The 21,674-nt window shown below is 44.1% G+C and overlaps 3 protein-coding genes across 11 annotated transcripts in view; 1 reads left to right on the forward strand and 2 right to left on the reverse strand.

Moving 5' to 3' along the window:
- The window catches only part of VMP1 (vacuole membrane protein 1), an 87,101-nt gene extending 77,885 nt beyond the window's left edge, over positions 1-9,216 (reverse strand). The window contains exons 1-2 of one of the 5 annotated variants that reach the window (XM_044993471.1): positions 9,111-9,216; positions 2,802-2,935 (exon numbers count right to left, since the gene is read on the reverse strand). The gene's annotated coding sequence lies outside the window, so the exon portion shown is untranslated. Of the gene's footprint in view, positions 1-534; positions 647-2,801; positions 2,936-8,612; positions 8,766-9,006 lie in introns of those variants that run through there. The other 4 variants (XM_044993469.1, XM_044993470.1, XM_044993474.1 and 1 more) reach the window with 4 other exon arrangements.
- PTRH2 (peptidyl-tRNA hydrolase 2) lies at positions 9,162-13,597 on the forward strand. Of its 5 annotated transcripts, none has more exons than XM_044993477.1 (3): positions 9,162-9,379; positions 10,316-10,454; positions 11,851-13,597. In XM_044993477.1, exons 2-3 carry the CDS (start codon positions 10,378-10,380, stop codon positions 12,386-12,388), a joined length of 615 nt encoding a protein of 204 aa, XP_044849412.1. In that variant the 5' UTR covers positions 9,162-9,379; positions 10,316-10,377; the 3' UTR covers positions 12,389-13,597. The 5 variants fall into 5 exon arrangements, with proteins under 5 accessions (XP_044849412.1, XP_044849415.1, XP_044849413.1 ...); XM_044993476.1 differs by lacking the exon at positions 9,162-9,379 and adding an exon at positions 9,492-9,508; XM_044993480.1 differs by lacking the exon at positions 10,316-10,454 and having other exon boundaries at positions 9,163-9,425.
- Positions 13,598-17,866: 4,269 nt separating this feature from the next.
- The window catches only part of CLTC (clathrin heavy chain), a 53,984-nt gene continuing 50,176 nt past the window's right edge, over positions 17,867-21,674 (reverse strand). Inside the window, exons 31-32 of the mRNA XM_044993635.1 lie at positions 21,381-21,456; positions 17,867-19,312 (exon numbers count right to left, since the gene is read on the reverse strand). Of these exons, the coding sequence (XP_044849570.1) occupies positions 19,188-19,312; positions 21,381-21,456 (201 nt within the window). The 3' untranslated portion in view covers positions 17,867-19,187. The remainder of the gene's footprint in view (positions 19,313-21,380; positions 21,457-21,674) is intronic.

The following is a 21,674-nucleotide window of genomic DNA, read 5'->3' on the forward strand; positions in this document are numbered from 1 at the left end:
ATCAGACCCTCACCTCTTGTGAGCACTGAAAAGGAAATGCATTCCATATCTAGACAGAAAGCAGCCTAATATAATGCAGTGACTGGCAAATAGTGGAGTAAAAAATTCAAAATAAGGGGTTAAAAAGGGCAACTTTCCTTGTTTTGCATCTGAGCTACTTACACTGTGTGTGTGTTAGAGCGATCCTGGGATTTGCTCACAAAAGGTTCCTGGCAAGCTGCCCACCCAGCCCCACAATACTCTATTCAGCTTTAGTGTGATTCATAACATTTTTCATCGCAAAGACAATTACTGCTAGTCAAAGTGTTACTTTGTCAACAACAAAAAGCTTATAAAAATGGTGGCTGTTACTATCCAGTAAAATTACAAATAATTCGTAACAACAAACTATTGTAGTGTCAAAATAAAACCAAACTAAAACTCCTGATTTAGAATTCCAGTCAACTGTACTTAAAGCAGAGTCAGGCTGGTGTATAAAATCTTTCCTTTCAGTATTGTGAGGGGCCTGCTGGAATGCCCTGCCCTGGAGCTTACCCAAAGCTAATCTCCAAAAACACCAGCCTGGAGATGTTCCATTCACTCAGGAACTCGCTAAGGTATCTTCATCTTCCAACTCACAGTGACTGAAAGTCATAAAGGAGACGTACTTTGCTCTTCAGTCTGAGGTAGCGAACAGTGCACTGCAAGAGGTAAACAAGTGCTTCTTGAGAATCCCTTATTTCCTCTTAATCACTGCACCTAAGGTTTTTGGAAGAGCTCTTCCCCGTTATGTTTAAATACCAGGGAAACAAGTAAACAGTTTTAACAACTTCATGGTTTTCAAAGACAATACAGGGTAAGTCCAAGGCCAAGACCTCATTAGGACCAATAACCCCAAATTAGCACATTAATCCTTAACCCAGTGCTGAGCAGCATATGGGTCTTTAAAAGTCCTACTCTTAGGCCTGGTCTACACCTAAAAAACTTAGGTCAACCTAGCTCCCTCATTCAGGGTTAGTTAAGTCGACCTAACCCCTGTAAAGAATTCTTTGTTGACCTAGCTACTGCCTCTCAAGGGGATGAATTTGCTACAGTGATGGAAAAACCCCTTCTGTCACTGTAGGGTGTGTGTACAGCGGGCGTTACCATCACACAAATATTAAGTGTAAATTTAAATTGCAAGTAACTACTGACCAATGTGAGAAAAGCTAAGTGATGTAAAACTATAATTTTAGATACATTTTTACAAGACACAAAAAGCCCCCTGCTCTTCTACTTATAACTGAAATAACTCTACAGAAGTGACAAAACCTGAATAAGGCTAAGATTTAGTCATGGGTATTTTTGGTAAAAGTCATGGACAGGTCACAGGCAATAAAAATTCACCACCCATAACCTGTCCATGACTTTTACCAAAAATACCCATGACTAAATCTCTATTTCTGGTGCCCCAGAGCTCTGGGGGGACCTGTGCTGGTGGTTGACTGCCCCCCAGCTGCTAGTCCCAGGGATCGCTCTCTGGCCGGCCTCCAGATGCCCAAGGGCTGCTGCTCCAACCACCCTGGGACTGCTGCTGCTCGCGCGGTCCCCAGGGCACCCCCAGTTCTGCTGCTCGCGCGGTCCCCAGAGCCAGCCACACCAGACGCTGTCCCCGTGACCAGTTGCCCGGGGCCTCCCAAGCAGCAGCTGGTGCAGCTGGGCCGGGAACCGCTGAAGCAGCTGGCCCTGGGGGTGCTCCAGCAGCAGCCAGTGCAGCTAGCCATGGGGCACCCGAGCAGATGGCCCAGAGCTGCTCTGGCAGCCCTGAAGTCAGCCACACCAGCCACTGCGGAAGTCACAGAGGTCTCAGAATCTGTGACTTCCGCGACCTCTGTGAAAGAATCGCAGCCTTAAACATGAACAATGTGATTTATCACATGTGAACTAGACTGTAGCCACTAGAGATATTTGACACTGTTTTGGAACAGATGTGAAACAACCCTAAAGGCAAATGCTATTAACATCAACTTGACAAGGTCCCTTGAAAGAAACATCTTCACTAAAAGATAGCCATCCAGTTCTGACTCACTTTCATAACGCTGCCTAACATAACTCACTGCAGTTCTCAAGCTTGACAGGCCACTAAAATCCTGCTCATAGAACACAAAATAGTAGGAAGGCACTTAACAAATGACCAGTTTCTCTGTCCACTAAGGGCTAACATTTCCCTTTTTACAACACCAGATGACCAACTAAACACTAAAGTCCATTCTTTCCACAGTAAAGTAAATACAAGAGGGCCCAGGACACAGACACATGTGCGGAGAGCAGACAGTGATCTAAAACAAAAGTTTCTTTTTACTTTAGATTTCATCGCCTCCCTCCACCACTCCCACACTCGTTACTAATCCAGAGGCAATAATGTAGGCTTGGTGTACACTGCCAACTCATGTCCATATAATTTGTCACTCTGGGGTAGGGAAATTCCAGACTCCGGAGCAACATAGTTATACCAACCTAATTCTTGGTATATACAGCACCATGTCAACAGGAGGGCTTCTCCCCTCCACACAGCTACCACCTCTTGGGGAGATGGAGTGCCTACACCACCAGGAGAACTCTCCCATTAGCATAGGGAGTGTCTTCACTGAGTGGGGCAGATGCACTGCTGCAGAATTGTAGGTGTGGACAAGCCCTTAACGAAGGCTAGACTGACAATGCCTTGGTTCTTATCAAAATAAGGACACACTTTCCTCCACTAGATAGTCATAGATTATCTGTTCATGAATGAATTTCTGCCAGTAAAGAACAAAAACCAGCCTGCAAATGAATCATTAATATACCTTTTAGCTTCCTGTTCAGTATTTCAGATCTTTTTCCTCCTCTTCTGTGTATTAAGACAATGGGACAGTCTACTATCTTGTCAGCTCGGTAGATATTCAAGACCAAAGTGCTCTTCTCCCAGATCTTCTGCCCCCTATAGAGGAAGATATTGCCCGCTCATCACGTGATATAAAACTGACACATTTCACAGTCTGACGGTTAATAACTCTCCCAAAAGCCCACAGAAAATATAAAAAGTAACAACTTGAGATGTTTTAATCCTTTGAAAACTCAAGGGGGGCATTCAATTAAAATAAAAAAATTAGGACACATCTTAAAGGCATTCAAAATCTCCATAGATCTATCTATAATAGGTTACTTTGATATGAGTGCATATATTCCAGTACTAAAACGCTCTTCCAGCTAAAACTGTTTAATCCCACAAAGGAAAGGACAAGTAATTTAAAGACCACAGGCTTCCATTTAATGGGTCATGCCTCTGTTCACCAGACCTACTTTCCAATTTCTAGTCATCTAAAAAAAACCCCAACAGCTAACATTTTCATCTTTCAACAAGACTTTGGGATGCCTTTTAAAAAGAATTAATCTGAAGTGTCGTAGCCCTCCAATTTTAGTGGATGCCACACATTTCTCTTTCCAAGTTATTAAAAGCTCAGGTTCTGCAATCAGATCCACATGGACTGAACATTTGTGCCTGTGAGAAGCCTCACTGACTTCAACAAGGCTCTGCATGGGTTAAAATGGTCTATCTGTGCAGCTCCAAATGGAAGATCAGGAACAATGTGAGTACCTGAGTGATGCATATTTGCATTAGTCCTTTTTATCTATATTGTATAAATATCAATAGCCAAAACGCAAGCCACTGAGACTGTACAAGTTATCTTCAGTGGTGCTTATTTGTGCAAACTCTGACTGTCCTTCTCTAAAACACCCAGAAGTTGTTTTTAAAAAGTTATTTCCTTTAAAAACAAAAACAAACTGGGGACAGACATAACTTTATAACCGGTATCCCCACAGTTTTGTAATTTCACATTTTCCTAGTTAATTTCAGAATGGAAATAATATAAATAAGGAGGCTTAATTTAATTCTTCCATTAGAAAAGCAAGAACGTGGCTTTACTCCATGTTAAGGAGCAGACAGGAACTCAGCACACTCAGAACATAAACCCATTTTATTCACCCTTTTTAGTAGAGATTTTTAAAGTTACATTTTTATAGCCAGGCTCACTTCCTCCTCACAAAAGAATGAATTCTTACTCCCTTTCAAAGTGCTTCAGGTTGAGTTTTTGCTATCCATGTTTTTCCACGCAGCAAGTGAATTGGCTGGCCCAGCAATCTAGAGCTGCACCACCACATGCTGCCACGACAGAGATCACAGATCAGAGTCCTCACTCTGCAAGTTGTCAGGAGACAACATGCCTAACCTAGGGGTGGATCATGAAGCAGGGAGCCAGTTCCCTGAATTACTTTTTAATGAACTCCTCTGGGCTGACACAGGCAGTGCTCTGAATGGCACTGATAGGTTGCAGATAAAACCACTTGTAACCCTCCAAAGAGAGAGGGTGATGTATGCCCCTAGGAAGGGAGATGTGAGGGGATCCTCAAAGACCTCATAATAAATATTGCAGCCAAGTTACTGTACAACTCCAGTACCCTGTGCTTTAACAATGTGACCAGAACATGCTTCTTTAAGCCTGTTACATATCAAAATATCACTGGAAAAACTGTTACACCCCGGCTGATTTTGAACCAGAACACACTAAGACAACAAGCTCTTCCTCTACCACATTAAGCTAGTGTCTGGAAAGCACTGTGAACTACTACAGTACCTTATAAACAGAGACGAAGTGGTAAGTATTACACACAACATCCAGTCAATGCCGTGAGGATGCTCTGTGGCTCAGGAGGACAGACTGGACTAAGAGTCACAGTTTCGCTCAGACAGACCAACTGGGGCAAGGTTTGAACAGTCCCTTTGGTAGAATTAATGATTTGAAAAGACAGATATGAGGACAAATAATGGATTCTGAGCAAGACATAACAGACTAGAGAGAAATCTTCAAAAAAGAACATAACCCCATTTTTAAGTGGTTAGACAGGTACATCGCTTTACCTAAACCCAATGTTAAGAAGCACAAAGCAGTTCATGCAGGGCCACCTGCAAACGTTAGTGCTTTTAATACAGCTCTAACACAATATTCAACAAGGCATTAGAAAAGTTTAGACTACAGCAGCCAAGCGGACTATCGCCAGCTTCCATAGACTTATAATACAAACAGAAGCAGGAAATGAGATGGTCACAAGGTAGAAATAAGTTTAGTGCCAAAAGGGAATGTCAGTGGGAATTAACTGTGGGGGAGCAAACAGACAGCAAGGCTACAGTTAGAGTGAATGGGCAACGCTGTAGTCCTGGCACAATAGAGCCTTGAGCTTCACAACCTCTGACCCCCAACCACTGGCTGGTGGAGCAGAAGGGTTTTATACTGTAGTTGATTTGACTCTACCCTGTTTTCTAATCAGAGGATGACACTTGGTCTCAGGAAGTGGATGTCCAAGCCTGCCTGGTCATTAAAATTAGGAAGTGCCTTTTCTGTATTTGGAACCACATACCCTGCTTATTCAAATCTGAAAGGGAGAAAAGAGAGGTTCCTAGTGGACTTGATGGGAAACACTGACTGCAATACTCTACAGCTGCCACTGGGGACTTTGTCTCTCTAGTCACCTGCTCTGCATGATTCCCACACACCAAACTACATCTTTCAAAACATGAGCGTCTGCAACTAGGACATACATGACTGGACAGCAGTACCCCAGCAACACCAGTTGTGTCACCACGTGAATTCTGGCTCTCCCAGTACGGGAACAGTATCCCTTGAAGAGGGTTCTTCAGCAGGCGATGCTAAGAAATTAATTTAATTAGGAAAACAGTAATAGTAATACTAGAGCTGCTGCTACGGAAGAATGAGTCAGCCAACTTAAAGAGCATGCCTGAAACACCCAAAGTCTAGCCAGCTAACACTGGGACCTGGCTCAGCAGAAGCAATTATCCTCAGGTTGCAGAAAAAATTTGAATTTTACCTCCCAGGTAACAGGTTGTCTCCTGTCACATCCATATACCAAAAGATATGGCCATTCATACGACACTCACTGGGAGGCTGACACCTGGGGACAAGAACTGAGAAGCCAATTCAAAATCTCAGTTCCCTGAACAATGGAAGACAAACTGCACTCATTTTCCAGGTGACTACGGGTAGTAACATCAAGTTTGGCTTCTTCCAGTCCAGCACTACTATTAATACAGGTCTAAAATAAAGCCAAATGGCAGGTTTGGTCTGAACTGAAGTAGAGAATGGGTTAACCCAGAAAGGAAAAAACATCTGTTTACTAGGGGCAGCAAGATATTAAGTCTCTAAAACACACCAGTATATATTTTTACAAGCACCTTTCACAATGTGCTATTTTTCCTATACACATTAATCCATGTAAACTGAGCCATAAATATTCAATAATTAGATGCTACTCTTTTCCAGCAGTATTAAGTGTTTGGGAGATCTGATTAAAAACTGTGATTAAGATGGACTAAAATACAGGAAGTATCCCACAGCAGAAAAAAAAGTTTGTCAGTACAGGATTTAAACATGGAAGTGTCAGAAGTTGAGAGGTCAGTATTTTCTTTCCATCTGCTCTCCTTTCCCACTGCCATTCCCCATTTAAGAACTGGAGACTGATTCTCCTGCTCCTAACCCTTCTTGCAGACAATGCACAGAACTGCCAACTTCAACTGCTAAACAGAGGATACAAAGCTCAGTCCAAATTAATAGATGGTGTGGAGAGAAGAGGACACTTCCTATTGCACAACATGTTTTTCCAAACTCTGTATCCTATAAAAATTAGCTGAAGTAATTACATAACCAACAGTTACAATGATTATCATGGAATAAAAAAAATATATATTCTCAAGCAGCAAAAGCAACATGATGTTGAAAGGGAGAGGGCTGCCATTAATGTGAATTTTTCCAGTGGGGCAAATTCATTCATCAGAAAGATCTGACATTTACTTTGTGACAGGATGAAGGTTTGCAACCCCTAGCAGGACTTATTAATATTTCACAGTCTTGCAGAGTGTGGAATCACACCATCAAGACTGTAATAATTTTAGATGATCAAAAGCCCGAAGGAGAAAGTAAAGGCAAAGATCAAATGCCTAGACAGGCTTAATACAATTTACGTAATATTACTTTGTTCCTTTGCACTACCTTCCCTCCAAGATGCTCAGAGCACATTACTAAAGTTTATTAAACCAGCAAACCTATTTGATAAGCAAGTGTTATTTTCCTAGATTGTAGATCAGCCTACCGAGGCACAGAAGATAACTAGATTCTGAAAAAGAACTGCATGTATAATATACTGCATATGACGGTGGTACTTCCAGATCTTCCAGTATGACACCTCTTACTGAAGCTCAGTTTCCCCTGTCTGTAAATCAAGGATAGTACAAATCAGATAACTGGCAGTTTGTGCTCACAATTATTCCGTTTCATGCGCAAACAGTAGTTGCTGCTGAAGTAATCATACAGATGACTTTTTGTCAAAATCAGGCAACTTGTCTAAAGTCACACAAACTGTCAGTGGCAGAGCTGGAAGATAATGCAGGAGTCCTAATGCCCAGTACTCTGCCATAATCACTAAATGACATAGCTCTCATTCTCTCTCACCAGAGCCAAAGAGTCTGGGTCCACAATACAAGCCCAACACTGGTCACTAACTAAAGGGACTAGACTATTACCTGGGTGCAATAGGTACGGTGGCATTTACAGCTGAAGATGGTGCTGTGGGTAATGCTGCTGCTGGAGGGTGAGGAAGACGAATCCCCAGTGAAGGGGTAGTTAGGGAACAGAGACTCTTAACAGATAGAGAGAGAAATTACTTATTGTGTCATCAGTCATTCCCCCTGGGGCCAATACAAGGATTCTCTTTTCTACAATTTCAAGAGTTCTGTCCAATCTGGTTTGAAATGTCATAAGCAATGGGACTCCCATGTCCATTAGGAGACTGTTCCACAGCAACACAGCTCACTAGCAAGGAGTTTTCACCGTAATTCAGCCTATTTTTTTCTCCCATTGCTTCTAGTCATACTCCCAATGTGGCACTCTTTAAATATTCATAGGCTGTTATGTCCCTAACCTTAGTCATCTCTTAGTCAAGCTATGAAGAATTAGCTCTTTTAATTTTTCCTTTATGAGTCAACCCCTACAGCCTCAATCATTTTTGTTGCTCTTCTTAGAGCTCCCTGAAATTTTCCACTTTCTCTGGTAATGTAACCAGCCATTAGCACAGCAGCCATCACACAAGAGCCATATGGAGCCTCCCTGTTCACTGCACTATAATATTATGCCCATGCAGCCTAGTACTATGATGTCCTGTTTTGGCTGCCATATGTCACTCCAAACTGATGTCTAGTTTGCAGTTCACTCTCCCCCTTAATCTCGCCTCAGGTTTCTGCCTCCCACTGAATGTGCACACTGACAGTTACATTCCTTCCCCTCAACTCCAAGAAGCAGCCTATTTTCCTGTTATTTCTTGCCTGCGTATCCAGAGCCTCTTTAATACTTCTCTACCCTCTCAACGTAGTATTAGCTGCACATTTCATGAGTGGACCCTTCACTCCTGCCAAGTTATTAATGAAGACGTTAGCGAAGGGCAGACCTAACACAGCACACACACACACACACACCCCTGCCCTGGCTCCACACACTGCCGTTGAGCATCGCTCTCTGTTCACGGGCTATTAGCCAGTTTCCAGGGCTCACCACAGCCTCCTGCCGGGCTGGCCGGACTTGGCTTGCAGATAAAGTGTCACACAGGATTCTGCTGGGAAAGCAGCACATGGGCTCGGCTCGCCGGGCAGGGTTACCTGCCCCCGCTCCCGAGGCGCCCCCCGGGGATGCTCAGTGCTGGGAGAGGAGCCGAGGGCAGCTCCCTGCTCCAGGGTGACCCCCGCAGGAAGAAGGGCTGGCCCCGGGGGCGGGGGGCGGATCCTCCTGCCTCAGGGAACGGGGCAGGGCACGAGGGGTCCCCGCTGCAGGCTCAGAGCCGGGGGACGCCGCGCCAGGCAGGCCCGCGGCTGAGGCAGGACACGCGGGGGAAGCCTTATTGCCGGGGGGGGGGTCTCTGCTCCGGGGGCTGCCGGGGGCCCGCACTCACCCGGCTCCGGCTGCGGCTTCTTCTCCCGGCGTCTCCGGCTCCTGCTGGGCACGAGCCAACCCAGGGCTGGGGGGAGGCGGGCAATTCTCGCCCACTCCACCTACCGGAAGTGACCGCTGATTCCATCACTTCCTGCGCGCCTCCCGGAAGTCGTCCTCTCACATCACTTCCGCTCAGGCCGAAAAATTCGTGCTCGATTTTTTTCCCCCTTTATTTTTAATTTTCCTTCCCGTTGGCCGGTGGTGACGTCTCAAGGAGGTGCTGCATCCCGGATTAAATAATTTGCGATTGAGACGTACGCGCGTGACGTCATAGGCGGGCGCCGATTGCTGGGGGAAAGTGGCCGGAAGCGCCTTAGGCTCGCGCGTGGCGGGTAGGTAGCAGCGGGCTCGTTGGTGCGAACGGGAGGCGGGTCTCAGGTGAGGTGACCCGGCTTCCTGTTCCCTCGCCCCGGGGGCGCCGGGCCTGGACGGGAAGTGGAGCAGAGCGGCCTCGTCTCCATGTAAGGGCCCTTTCCGGGGGGGGCGGCCCCGGCATCTCCCCGGGGAGGGGGGCATGAGACACTGACAGGCTGTACCTAGGGGGCCCGTGTAAGCTGGGGCCCCTGGTACCCGGGGCCTGTGGACACTGGGAGATGGGAGCAGGGTGGCCAACTTCTGTTAGCACAAAACCGAAAACCCGACCCCTGCCTCGGTGGCTCGCTGTCCCCCACCCTCCATCACTTTCCCTGGGCTGGGGCAGGGGGTTGGAGTGCGAGCTCTGGGATGGGGCCAGAAATGAGGGGTTCAGGGTGCGGGAAGGAGGCTCTTGGCTGGGAATGCAGGCTCTGGGGATGAGGTTTGCAGCAGGGGGCTCCAGGCTGGGGCTGAGGGATTGGGAATGTGGGAGGGGGTTTTGGGTTGGGGTGTAGGAGGAGTGAGGGCTCTGGGCTGGGGGTGTTTGGGGTGCAGGTGGGGCTGAGGGATTCGGGGTGCGTGCAGGGTCTGTGGGTTGAGGCAGGGGTTTGCGGTGCGGGGGGGGTGAGGGCTCCGGGCTAGGGGTAGGGATAAGGGGTTCAGGGTGTGGGAGGGGGCTCTGGGCTGGGGTTGCAGCCTCGGTTGCTGGAGGGGCTCTGGGTTTGCGGGGGCTTAGGGCTGGGCTGGGCTGCAGGAGGGGGCTTGGGTGTACCTCAGGTGGCTCCTCGTCCGTAGGGCTAAGGCAGGCTGCCTGCCTGTCATGGGGCACTGCGCTGCGCCCTGGAAGCAGCCAGCAGGTTCAGCTCCTGTGGGGGGACAGGAGGCTTTGCAGCATGTGCTGCTCTCACCTGCAGGCACTCCCCCCGAACCCTGCTTCCAGTTGCTGCAGAGCCAGTGCTTGGGATGGGGGCAGCGCATGGACTCCCATAGCCCCCCACCTAGGAGCTGGACCTGCTCGCTGCTTCTGGGGCACAGAGTGATGCCCCAGGACAGGTAGGGACTAGCTATCTGTTCTTTCTCTAATCACTAGATCTGTTTATATAGCATGGTCTGGACTGTGGGAAAACTGTACACACAAAGCACATAATGCACTGGAACTTGGATAGAGAGAAACTTTCCTTATATTGAAGGAGAACAAAATATCTCAAATTGTGACACTGGATCATAAAGTGCAGAGCGTGATTCTGGTTATATTGAATGTTCCATGGAGCAAGAAACGTGACCTCACTATAAAACTATTTCTGTGCTCCAGATCTTTATAGTCTTGCAGCTTCTCCCCATTGGCTACTAAAGCAAATAATGCTTTCTGGCCATGAATCATAGAATATCTGGGTTGGGAGGGACCTCAGGAGGTCATCTAGTCCAGCCCCCTGCTCAAAGCAGGACCAATCCCCAGACAAATTTTTGCCCCTCAACGATTGAGCTCACAACCTGGGGTTTAGGAGGCTAATACTCAAACCACTGAGCTATCCCCCTTCCCCCCAAGCCTCACGTACAGTTGATTTGGGTGTTTGTTTGTTTTTACATTTCCTCAAGTAGAGCAAGATTTTGGCTGCAGAATTTCTTTCTAACACTGCATTTCCTGGGGAGGATGGCTCCATTCAACATCGTTGCCACAAAGCAAACTGAGAAAAAAGCAAAACATAGTTAATGTCTGGTGTCCACTGAACTGTGACACTAGAATTTTCTGTTTATGAACCACATAGCATCATAGTACCGTGAGGCTTGCCTGCCCACAATGACCTAACTTTCAGTGGTACTGAGCACTGCAGCTCTCGTTAATTTAAAGTATGGTTGTCGATGCTGGGCCTCTCCAGAGATCAGAAAAGAGGCATAATATGGTTTCATGTTTATCTCACTAGCACCAGCTCCAATCTGTTCTGTAAATATTTACTAAGTATATGCAAGTAAACTTTTTCTCAAATTACCAGCTCTATAAATGCCACATGGAATCCAGAAGTTGATCTGAGTTCCTTCTGGCTTGTGCCTCATCAGCAATGAGGATTTTGCAATCAGAACTTAACACTTTTGTTGATGTGTGAGTAAGAATAATCTGAGGCACTAGAGGAGGCAGATAGGGAGAGCAGACGTTGCCAGTCTCATAGTACATGAAAATGGAATAGTTTCTCCACTTATGAATGTCCCTTTGTTTCTCAGTGATAAAGAACCGTCATGATCCCAGAAAGCTTAAAAAAAAACCTTAAGATATTATAAAATGTTAACATGTTATATATTCTCACCTGGATGAGTATCCTCTAATAGGAAGCCATGGGGACTAGGATTCAGGAGACCTGCATTCTGATAACTACAGCGTCCCATGCTGTATGGTGGTGCTCCAAAATGAAAAGATTATCTTAATAAAACTATCCTAACATCTCTTCTGTTTTAGTCAATCTCCCACTGCTACTATGGATTCTCTCTTTAAACCGGGTGTCCTCAGCGTAATTGCAGGAGTCGCATGTGGAGTATGCCTGGGCTGGGGCATTCGTGGGCGATTCTTTAGACCATCCAGAGCCAAAATGCCTGTGTTTGCAAATGAGCTAAGGAATGAAGCCAGTATCATGGGAGAGTCTGGAGAATACAAGATGGTGCTGATAGTCCGTAATGACTTAAAGATGGGAAAGGGTAAAGTAGCAGCACAGTGTTCTCATGCTGCAGTTTCTGCCTACAAGCAAGTTCAACGAAGAAATCCTGAGCTCCTTAAACAGTGGGAGTATTGTGGACAGCCAAAAGTGGTTCTCAAAGCCCCTAATGAAGAGTCGCTAGTTCAACTCCTTGTTGATGCTAAAGAGCTGGGACTGACTGTGAGTATAATCCAAGATGCAGGTCGTACTCAGATAGCACCAGGCTCCCGGACTGTACTAGGGATTGGACCAGGACCAGCTGATGTAGTGGATAAAGTTTCTGGCCATCTCAAACTCTTCTAAGATGGAGAACAAGCCTGAGTTTTATTGGAGCAATTGTATCCTTCAGCACCAAAGTAGTAATGGGGATAAAATCCAAGCTGTTTTCTGCTTTAGTAAAAATAAAAAGTATGTCTATCTTTAGACCTTTTCTTGCCTAGTATGGTCACTTTGTTTCTGTTTAAATATCTAACTGCTGGGATCAGCACAATGAATTGCAAAGGAAGAGCAATCCTAAAATTCTCCTTTGGAGGGAGCGGAACACAAATCCTGGACCAAACAGAGGGCACCTAAATGCCTGAGACCTAAAATGGTGCCTTTGAGGAGACTGCAGAAGTGCAGTAGCCCTGGAACTGTAACATAGCTTACTTTTACAACCTTAAATACCACCTTTGTACTGCAACCATTTCAGCCATCTCTAGCATGAAACACAACTGTTAAATAGCATGCAACAACTCTAAGACAGAAAGGGAAGAATCCAGTATCCAACAGAATTTGCAGGGGAAATGGTAGGTGGGTAAGATGTCACTGCCCACGCTGAAAGAGCAAGCCTAACCCCACTATTCTTTGGAAGAGTGCCAAGCAGTGTTGGAGGGTGGTAACTCATTAGGAGCTTGACTTGAAGCTCAGCAAACCAGAATGAAGAACAGTTCTGAGACCAATTCAGCAGAGTTTGTTTCCTTTGCCACTAAGGTACTTAAACAGTCAGATTCTCTTCCCAGTTCCACATACAAGGCAGCTGAAAAAAGGATAGGTTCTAATTTCCTTGGAGACTAGCATGTTGGAACAAGTATGAGGTCACTGATTCCTTCCCTCCCCATCCAATATCTGGGTGTTGTGTTTTAGCTTGCGCTGTGCCACCAGGGCTAACTGCAAATTAAATGTTTTAGAAGAATATCTGGAAAATAGCTCCCTTAATAGTTTGAGGCATGCACTTGGGGAGATGAAATAACAGTAGAGCTCTGAAACCATAACTGTGACCACATTAGCAACTGTCTCTACATGAAACATTTATGCAATAAATCAACTGATGCAACATCATGTAATCAAATAAGACTGAAGCTCAACTCCAATTGCAGTGTTCTATCCTTGCCTTTAAGAAAATAGTGAAAAGCAACAGGTGGCCCTTGGTGTAGGGTGCAAGCCATGTTATTGCACTACCCCCTGCTGGTTGGCTTGTGTAATGGTACTCTGAGTGAAAGGAAATTGGAACACTGCCAGCTAGGATAAGCCTCTCTCCACCATTCCTTGTATCAGTACTAGCCAGAAATTAATGTGAAAATTATTGGTGGGTGGATGTACCTTGCACCCCATTTCCCCCTTTGTTGAGGATTATTTTTTGACTGGTTTCATTCCTTTGGGTTTGTTTTTACTAGGAAAAGTGGTCATGTGTAGGCTGGATTTAGCTAACTAAAACCAATCTGTTTGACTTTTTCCTGGTGTAGGTTAAGGGTAACACCTTTTGCTGGTCAAGTTGTAGCAAAGGGTAGGACAGAGCCCCATAAAATGGAGCAAAAGGCATTCTACTGAATCTACACTAAGGAAAAGGTTGAATTTTGGGTGAGTTGTCCATGCTGCTAGAGCAGCAACCTATGTTGTAATCGATCATAGTTTTGATGACAAGGCTGTGGTCACTGGGAAAACTGCCCTTTAGTGGTTAAATTAATTCTTGAAAGCGAGGTCTTGGGGGAGAGTTAAAGTAATTGCTCATTGTTTAAAAGTCTCAGGAGGAGGGGAAGCACAGCAGTGCTTTCTAAAAGTAATCTAAACAAGAAGGGTGTGGGGGGAAATGAGACAGTGGGTGAGTTTAGGCCAATCACTTTTTCTAAATTAGTGACAGAGGTAAGAATAGGAGCTGTCTCTTGAGTCCCCATCCCAGTGCCATATCCCCTGCAGCATGTCACAAATGGGGCTCTTAGGAGGTTGCTCTGGGTGGGGAAATGCATGGCTTAAATTCAACCTAGCCAACACAAGAAGGTAATTGGTGTGGGTTTAAGGAAGACACTAAGTGACTTGCAGGGGGACTTTAGGGTCCTGATATTCAGAAACTGAGGCTATTGTTCTGCAAGCATAGAACTTAAGGAGGCATTGAACACAAGGTTATATTGCAAAGGTAGATGATAAATTTGTGCTTAAGGCATTGATCTAAGCCTTTGTAAAATGAGGAAAGCAATACTGACCTGTGTAAAGTGCTTTGAGATCTACCACTAAGAAGTGCTGTAAGAACTAGAGATTACTTGGTAGTCACTGCTTTGTGCACAGGGAGCCTCCCTGATGTGGTCACAGAAGCCTTCCCTAGTTAGATTAGGGATAACTTGCTGGAACTTCCCTTCATGTTGAACCTACAGGGGCAGAACAACTTTGCATGTGCTCTTTCACAGAGCAGCAGTGCCTAATGAGAATTGCTTAGTAGTTCATAGAGCTAATGTGTTAAAATTATAGAAGCCAAGAAGTTGCACCATCCTCTTACCCCCAGTTAATTTAATTGAAGCAGCATTAATTCAGTCTTCATGGGTAGAGAGGAAGAAAAACACCCAAATACTTGTTTGTCAGCTTGTGACTAAATTTCAGCTCTAAACTGGGCCTTGATCCCCTTATCTAGTATAGTCTGTCTAGCCTGCTGTTATGATTGCTAGTTTTATGATTCTTGTCCCCACTAAAATGTAGAAAGGGGACACTTGAGAGCCCCAGAACACAAGCTGTTGGAAGATATACACTCAACAGGAAGGTGTGTGTATTTTGACTCTAGATCAGCTCTCATCTGTGGTGGATGCAGCTCTAACTCTGTAAGTTAGTTATGGCTGAAGAGCACCTGGTGTGGATACAAAGTTTAAAAAGACACTAGAAGACCAGCCTTGTTCAGGTAACACTCAAGTCTGGTTGAGAAGTGACACAGGTAAAGCTGTGCCTATAGCAGAGGCAGGAATGGTTAAATTATCTTTGATAAGCATTTATTGGCTTTGAAGTACTGTTAATTTCAGACAAACCAGAAACACTTAAGGGGCAGGGTGTCTAACTGACCCTACAGCTGGTAAAGAACGTGCATAAGCTTCTCTCACAAGAGAGCTGTGAGACACACAATTGGAAGAATTCAGGTTAAGTTAATTGGAGAGTTTCAGTAGTTGTTACCAGAGGCCAGAAACCATAATAGCATGAAAACTGCAAGTAAGTTGATTTTATATATTGTGATGAAGGTTTTAGTTTGCTTAGCAATAAGTTAAACAGTTTTTAAAACTGGAGTTGAAGATTAAGCAGCATCTTCCATGGAAGGTAAAAGGTAAGTTTCTCTTGTACAGGCACATCCATTCTTGTTAGAGGGTGGTCTCTCTACTTCCTCACCCATGGCATAATTGTCTATTCAGTTCATGTTTTACAAGCACACGTGCTTTATCCCTAAACCTATCTTGATACAATAGATTGAGTCGATGTAACAGCAGTTTAGAAACTGAAGCTTTCCTCTGAAAGGTCTACATACCTATTGCAAGTGAATAGGAACTGGATCACCTTGTTTAATCATGATTTTCCACTGTTATGTTCATTTGACAGGGGTAAGCTGGATAAATTTACTGTATGGTTCTGCAGCAGTGCACTAGAGACCACAGTGGAAGGGAGGTGTTAGTTCAGCCTCAGTTTAGTGCAGTCCCGGTGTTCAAATGGAACCTTATTCAGAGCAGAATGTACAAGCACCTGGCTTACTGGGTCCTACTACCACAACGGTAATAAGGAACCTTGGAGTAAACTCCCATAGGGCAGCTACAAGATGTACAAGCCAAGGGAACAAAGCAGAATCTGTAAATACATGTATAATACTGGGACAGTTTTGGGAAAGCCTGTAGTTCCTATTGCTGGACTGTGGGCCATGCTTATGAAGTACCATACTTATGTTCCCTAGTTACTAGTGGCTAGTTTTAACATGCAATAGTAGTTTTAGGGAATTAGTTTAACAGTTTTTCCTTCCACTTCAAGGTTACAGCTAAATGTACAAGTTGTGGTCTAGGTGGTGGTTCTCTTCCTGAAAAGCCCCAGGCTGAAACTTTAAAAAACCCTCAGTTTTTTAAAAACCGAGAGCGTCCCCTGTTGGTAGCTCAAGAGTAAGCTTATCTAGCCTCAGATTTACATAGTAAGGTAGAGTTTGTCAGATTAAAGCAGCAGAACCAAGCTTTAATATCATGCCCTCACCACATGGCCCAAAACAGGAAGAGAAAAAAAAGTTAGTTCCCCTCCCAATCAGATGTGTTTACTTCCCTAGGTTTTAAGATAACCCTCTACACCAAAAATGGTTACAAGTTTACTCTTTCATTACTTGCTCTGCTTTTCACCTAGAGTTAAAGGTGACCCAAACCCTTGGGAGATGGTCTGATTTGTCATGACAATTTGAAGCAGTCTAGCTTTACAGCTCCATTAAATTGAGTCTGATCATTTACAGCTATCTAGCCAGAGTAATGTATTTTGAGCACAGATGTACATTAGTTGGGCAAGCTTCCAGCTTTGGCAAATTAGCTCATCTGTACATTTTAGATAAAACGGGGACCCAACCAAGCCTCTTGGTGCCCCTGCCATAAATTAAATACAAAATTAGATTGGTGCTCTGCAGGCACTCTTCTCACCCCACATTTCTGGCAAAGGCCCACCTCCACAGCAGCCCATGTAAATATGGCTTAGCACTCGACAGGTAAAGATGAGAGCCATTTTGGACTAGAAAAGCCAATTCCAGAGCTGAGGATCCCTTTCAGAGAATGCTGTACTGCCAGCTCCTCTACTCCAAACAGAGGGTGCTCATCTGCGATAAGGAGATGGAACTGTGACAGTATGGCATTAGGAAAAGTTGTCTCAAGTAGCAAGACACAATGCATGCAGTGCTTATACATCACAACCACCTTCAGGGGTGGCTCTAGCTTTTCTGCTGTCCCAAGCACAGCAGGTAGGCTGCCTTTGGCAGCTTGCCTGCAGGAGGTCCGCTGGTCCCACAGATTCAGCGTACCCGCCACTGAATCCATGGACCTCCCGCAGGCAAGCCACTGAAGGCTGCCTGACTGCTGCCCTTGCAGGGACCAGCAGGGCACCCCACGCTGGTGCCTGGAGCTGCCGCTGACCACCTTAAATGCAATTTAGAAATCAAAGTAGATGCAGATTATGTAGTACTGCTGACATGTGCCACCACTGAACCACTCCTTAATAGATGGGCTGCTGCATTCTGCACCAGTTTAAGTTTTCAGATACTCAAGAGGCAGTCCCCTGTAGAGCATATTGTAACAACTTAGTCTTGAAGTGACAGACCTAATGAAAGTGATAAGGAAGAAGCGAGCGAGTGGAGCACACTTAAATTTTGTTAAAACCAACTTCTGCTGAAATGAATTTTAAATCTATAACTAGCAGCTATGATATTAAATTGTGCTATAGCTGAAATTGAAATGTTAAGTTTTCAGGAATTGATTTGGTATGGGTATCAGTGCCTCTAACAGATGCATTAAATTACATACTCAAATATGACAGTATTCAGCATTGTCAAACATTTAAGTCAATTTTATTTGAAGCTAAATATATTAAGGCAACTTAACATACCTAAAACATGATTTGTCAATTTAACTGAAACAGACTACAACCTTAAGGTATCTCCCAGTCAAGATGCTGTAGCTGACCACATGTAGCTAACTTTTGAAAAGTGCTATTTTCAACTGTCTGGTATAGTCCTCGCTATAGGAAAAGCATTAATACATATTTACTGCATAATCCATCAGTGCAAGCCACTTTCCAATAGTCTCCATTCTCAATTTGTTTTGCTAAGATGATGGCCCCTCCCTTAACCTAGGAATGCTGTCTGAACTTGGGACCCTGACACCAAGTGAACCATTGAGACCAACTATTCCGGTAGATAGTTTTGAAGAGAAAGATACACAAGTGAAACTACCACTATACAGGATGTCCACAGTCCAGTAATTTATTTTTAAATTTGAGTAATTTCAAATTGCACAGACAAAACTGAACAGCAATATTTTGTTTGAATTCTCTCTTCTGTACACTCAAAACAGTGATCTAAAACACCACAATATCCAACATACACAAACCTCAGGGCAGGGTTAGTAAATACACAGATTGGAATCATGGTGCTCTGTTCCCAAATGGAATGATCCCACAAAAAAAGCACAGGATACAGCACAAACGTAAGGTCATTTGTTACATATGGAGTGAGCAAAACACTAGCATTTCTATAAGCAAAAACTGGAAAACCTGCATAGGTTAAGGGAAATTTTACTCATTTTTAAAGATCAGGCAAGGTTGTCCATATGCATTTTTAAATCATTTTAAGAGCTATGCAATCCAGAGTAGGATATGCTGATTAGTGTTGTCTGTCATCGGCAGTCTTGCAAGTTCAAATACAAATCTCTGCTTTAGCATTTTCTTTGAATATACAATGAGACTTAAATGCATTTAGATACAGTACATATTGTAAGCTGCTCACATACACTAAATGCAAGATTCGATATTAGAGTTTCTTAACACTACAGAGTGCAAATTGGAATCTCCGCAACAGCCTGTTTTAATGTTAAGAAGCAGTCCTGCAAAAAAGAAAGCCCACTTGAACAAAAACATTTAAGCTATTCCCCTTTTCAAAGTAAAATCTAAATGACATGGAATGTGAAAAAAGATTGAACATAGGTGTGATCCAAACAGTTTGCGCTAGAAAACCATAGTCCTTCATGAAATAAAGGTTACAAGAACACAAGGCAAAATGCTTGCTTTTCCCTGTTTGAGTTGAAGCTGGGAGGGACGGTGGAATTTCAGTAAGAAAATATGCTAGCTCCAGCTTGATTTGCACTGCACCTTACATGGTGTACCCGAAACCAGGCTGAGGTTGCCCATATGGAGGTGCGGTGTAGCCATAGCCAAAAGGTGCTTGTGGGGGAACTGCAACACTGGGTCCTGCTGTCAACATTAGTTGTGGCTGACCTGAAAATGGGAAGAGCAAAATAACTATTTCAGACTGCTCTAGCTACTAAAGTTTGCCTGATTTCTACTCTTTCCCAGGAACTGTAGAAAAGAGATGTACAATAATTATTTACAATAATGCTGATAAAATACATTTAGGGAATGAGATTACCTATAGAGGGTCAGGCTATTTCTGACCACCTCAACACTTTACAGAGTCCTTGGTAATCTACCTTCCCTTGCCTTTGAGTTTTATGTTCTGCCTCGCTTATAGAAAGGAGCTATCCTCTAGAGATCTAAGCAAGTACATGGATTTAGATGCTTTGATTAATTTTTAGAAGCTACTTGTAGCATCTATTGCAGGAGAATGGCAAGTAAGTTTGCTTCCCTATGATGCAGTGAGCTATTATCCACCTTAGGGCTGGGGGTCATCAATGTAAGATACACAACTTCAGCTACAGGAATAGCCTAGCTAAAGTTGACATCTTATTTTGACGTCCCTCCCATCCTCAGGGCACAGGATCAACAGCTGCGGCTCCCCCGTCGACTCTGCTTCCGCCTCTTGCCCTGGTGGAGTTCTGGAGTTGACAGGAGTGCATTCGGGGATCAATTTATTGCGTCTAGATGAGATATATTGATCGCTGATCTGGTGGGTACTGTGGACATACCCTTAGCCTACACAATGTCCTAGCCCAGTCCTTCTAATCCCCGATCAGTTTGGATTAGTCTTGATTATGCATTCTTTAGGTCATGGACTGTTTATATAGTGGCTCACCACAATCAGGCCCCAGCCTAAAATTTACACCCAACACACAAATGCTCTAACAACCTTCTGTGTACTCCCACTTTGTCAATTTTACTGCAAAACCAACTAAGTAGTGAGGAAGGCAATACTGTATACTCTAGGGACTTTGAGGCATCTTCTAGATACTCATAGTAGCTCAGTATTCTGGTCACAGAACTGTTTCTGCCTAGATTCTATTGATAAAGTCCTTTATGTTCCAATTTTTAAAATTGGAATTTGTTGGTAGTGATGCAACACTGATTTTCTACTAAATACAGAAGTACAGGCTCTCATAGGTGCTCAGTATATTAAAGCTATATTGTTTATCCCTTCATTTTCATAAACATTTGAGAAATTTACTTGAAAGTTACTTTCCATCACAGAGTTACATATTTATGCATAGTGCCAGTGATTTTGCACATTAGCCCTTCACCTACCTCAACTACTTTCTGCATTTTATTGCAAGTTTAGGTATTAATTGTATGTGTGTCTATATAGAAGTCCACCCAAGACTGTCTATAGTTATTGCCACAGATCAGAGTCTGAATCATCAACCCTCCCATAGCAGAACAAAATTTCTTGATACTTGTGTTCTATTTTGCTTCACAAACGTTCATATGGTAGTGCCCAAGGACCAAGCAAAAATAGGACCCCATTGTGCAAGGCACTGTACAGAGGAGCCAACAATCCTTTGCCCAAAAAGACTTACAATGAGAAATACCTACACACACACAGGAGGATGTTATGCTATAATAGCAAGTTAACACTGTTAAGGTGGCAATTGTTAGTTCTTTAGTTGGGGTGAATTCAGTTTGGAGGGGGGAGATTAGCTAAAACATGGAGAGTGGGGAGGAAGGCACTAAAGGGGGAAGACAGCTGAATAAGCATGTATTTCTCCAAATTTCTAACCCTCTGGAGTATGGTTAATATTTACCTTTGGTAAGAGTTCCTTGAATGTGTTGGGGTATGTGCGATTTAAGAGAGGGCTATGCAATCTTCAACCAGCCTCCTGCAAGGGCAGTGAAGCACCACAAACTGCTGGATTCCTTCCAAAGCAGACTTAATGCAGAATTTAGACACTGCTGGTCAGTCTACAGTCTCAAACCAACACCACCCTGCTTAATTAGCAGAAGCTTCCTAGTTTCAGGGCTAGTTCTTTGGATATGGGTAGGGAGAAATGGGTTATCAGTGTAATGCATTGACCTTTGGAAGGAATAGCAATACCAATATTTAGTGCATAATTGTTTATCTGGACATTAATGCACTGATTAATGATAGTAATAAGTGAATCAAAAGAAAGGTTACCATAAACAATAGGTTGTGTTTCTGTAGCTTGCTCCTCTTCCTTTCTCAGCGACTCTGAGGCATCCAGTTTATCCACCTGGAAATATGAAGGCCCAAAAATTAAACGACCACCTTTCTCTATAGAGAAGTGATACTTATTTTTTCTGGCAGAGACGTGGAAAAGCCTTGAGGGTGGTTAATGTACGTGAAGAAGAGACCACTGCTTACAAATTCAAAGCAGCAATGTTGGTACTGCTGCAGTCAAGTTTGTCTCAGCATTTCCATGAGAAAGCCCCCTTGAAGGATTTACAGGAC

The sequence above is a fragment of the Mauremys mutica genome, chromosome 19, assembly GCF_020497125.1.
Source record: "Mauremys mutica isolate MM-2020 ecotype Southern chromosome 19, ASM2049712v1, whole genome shotgun sequence".
NCBI classification, from domain to species: Eukaryota; Metazoa; Chordata; order Testudines; family Geoemydidae; genus Mauremys; species Mauremys mutica.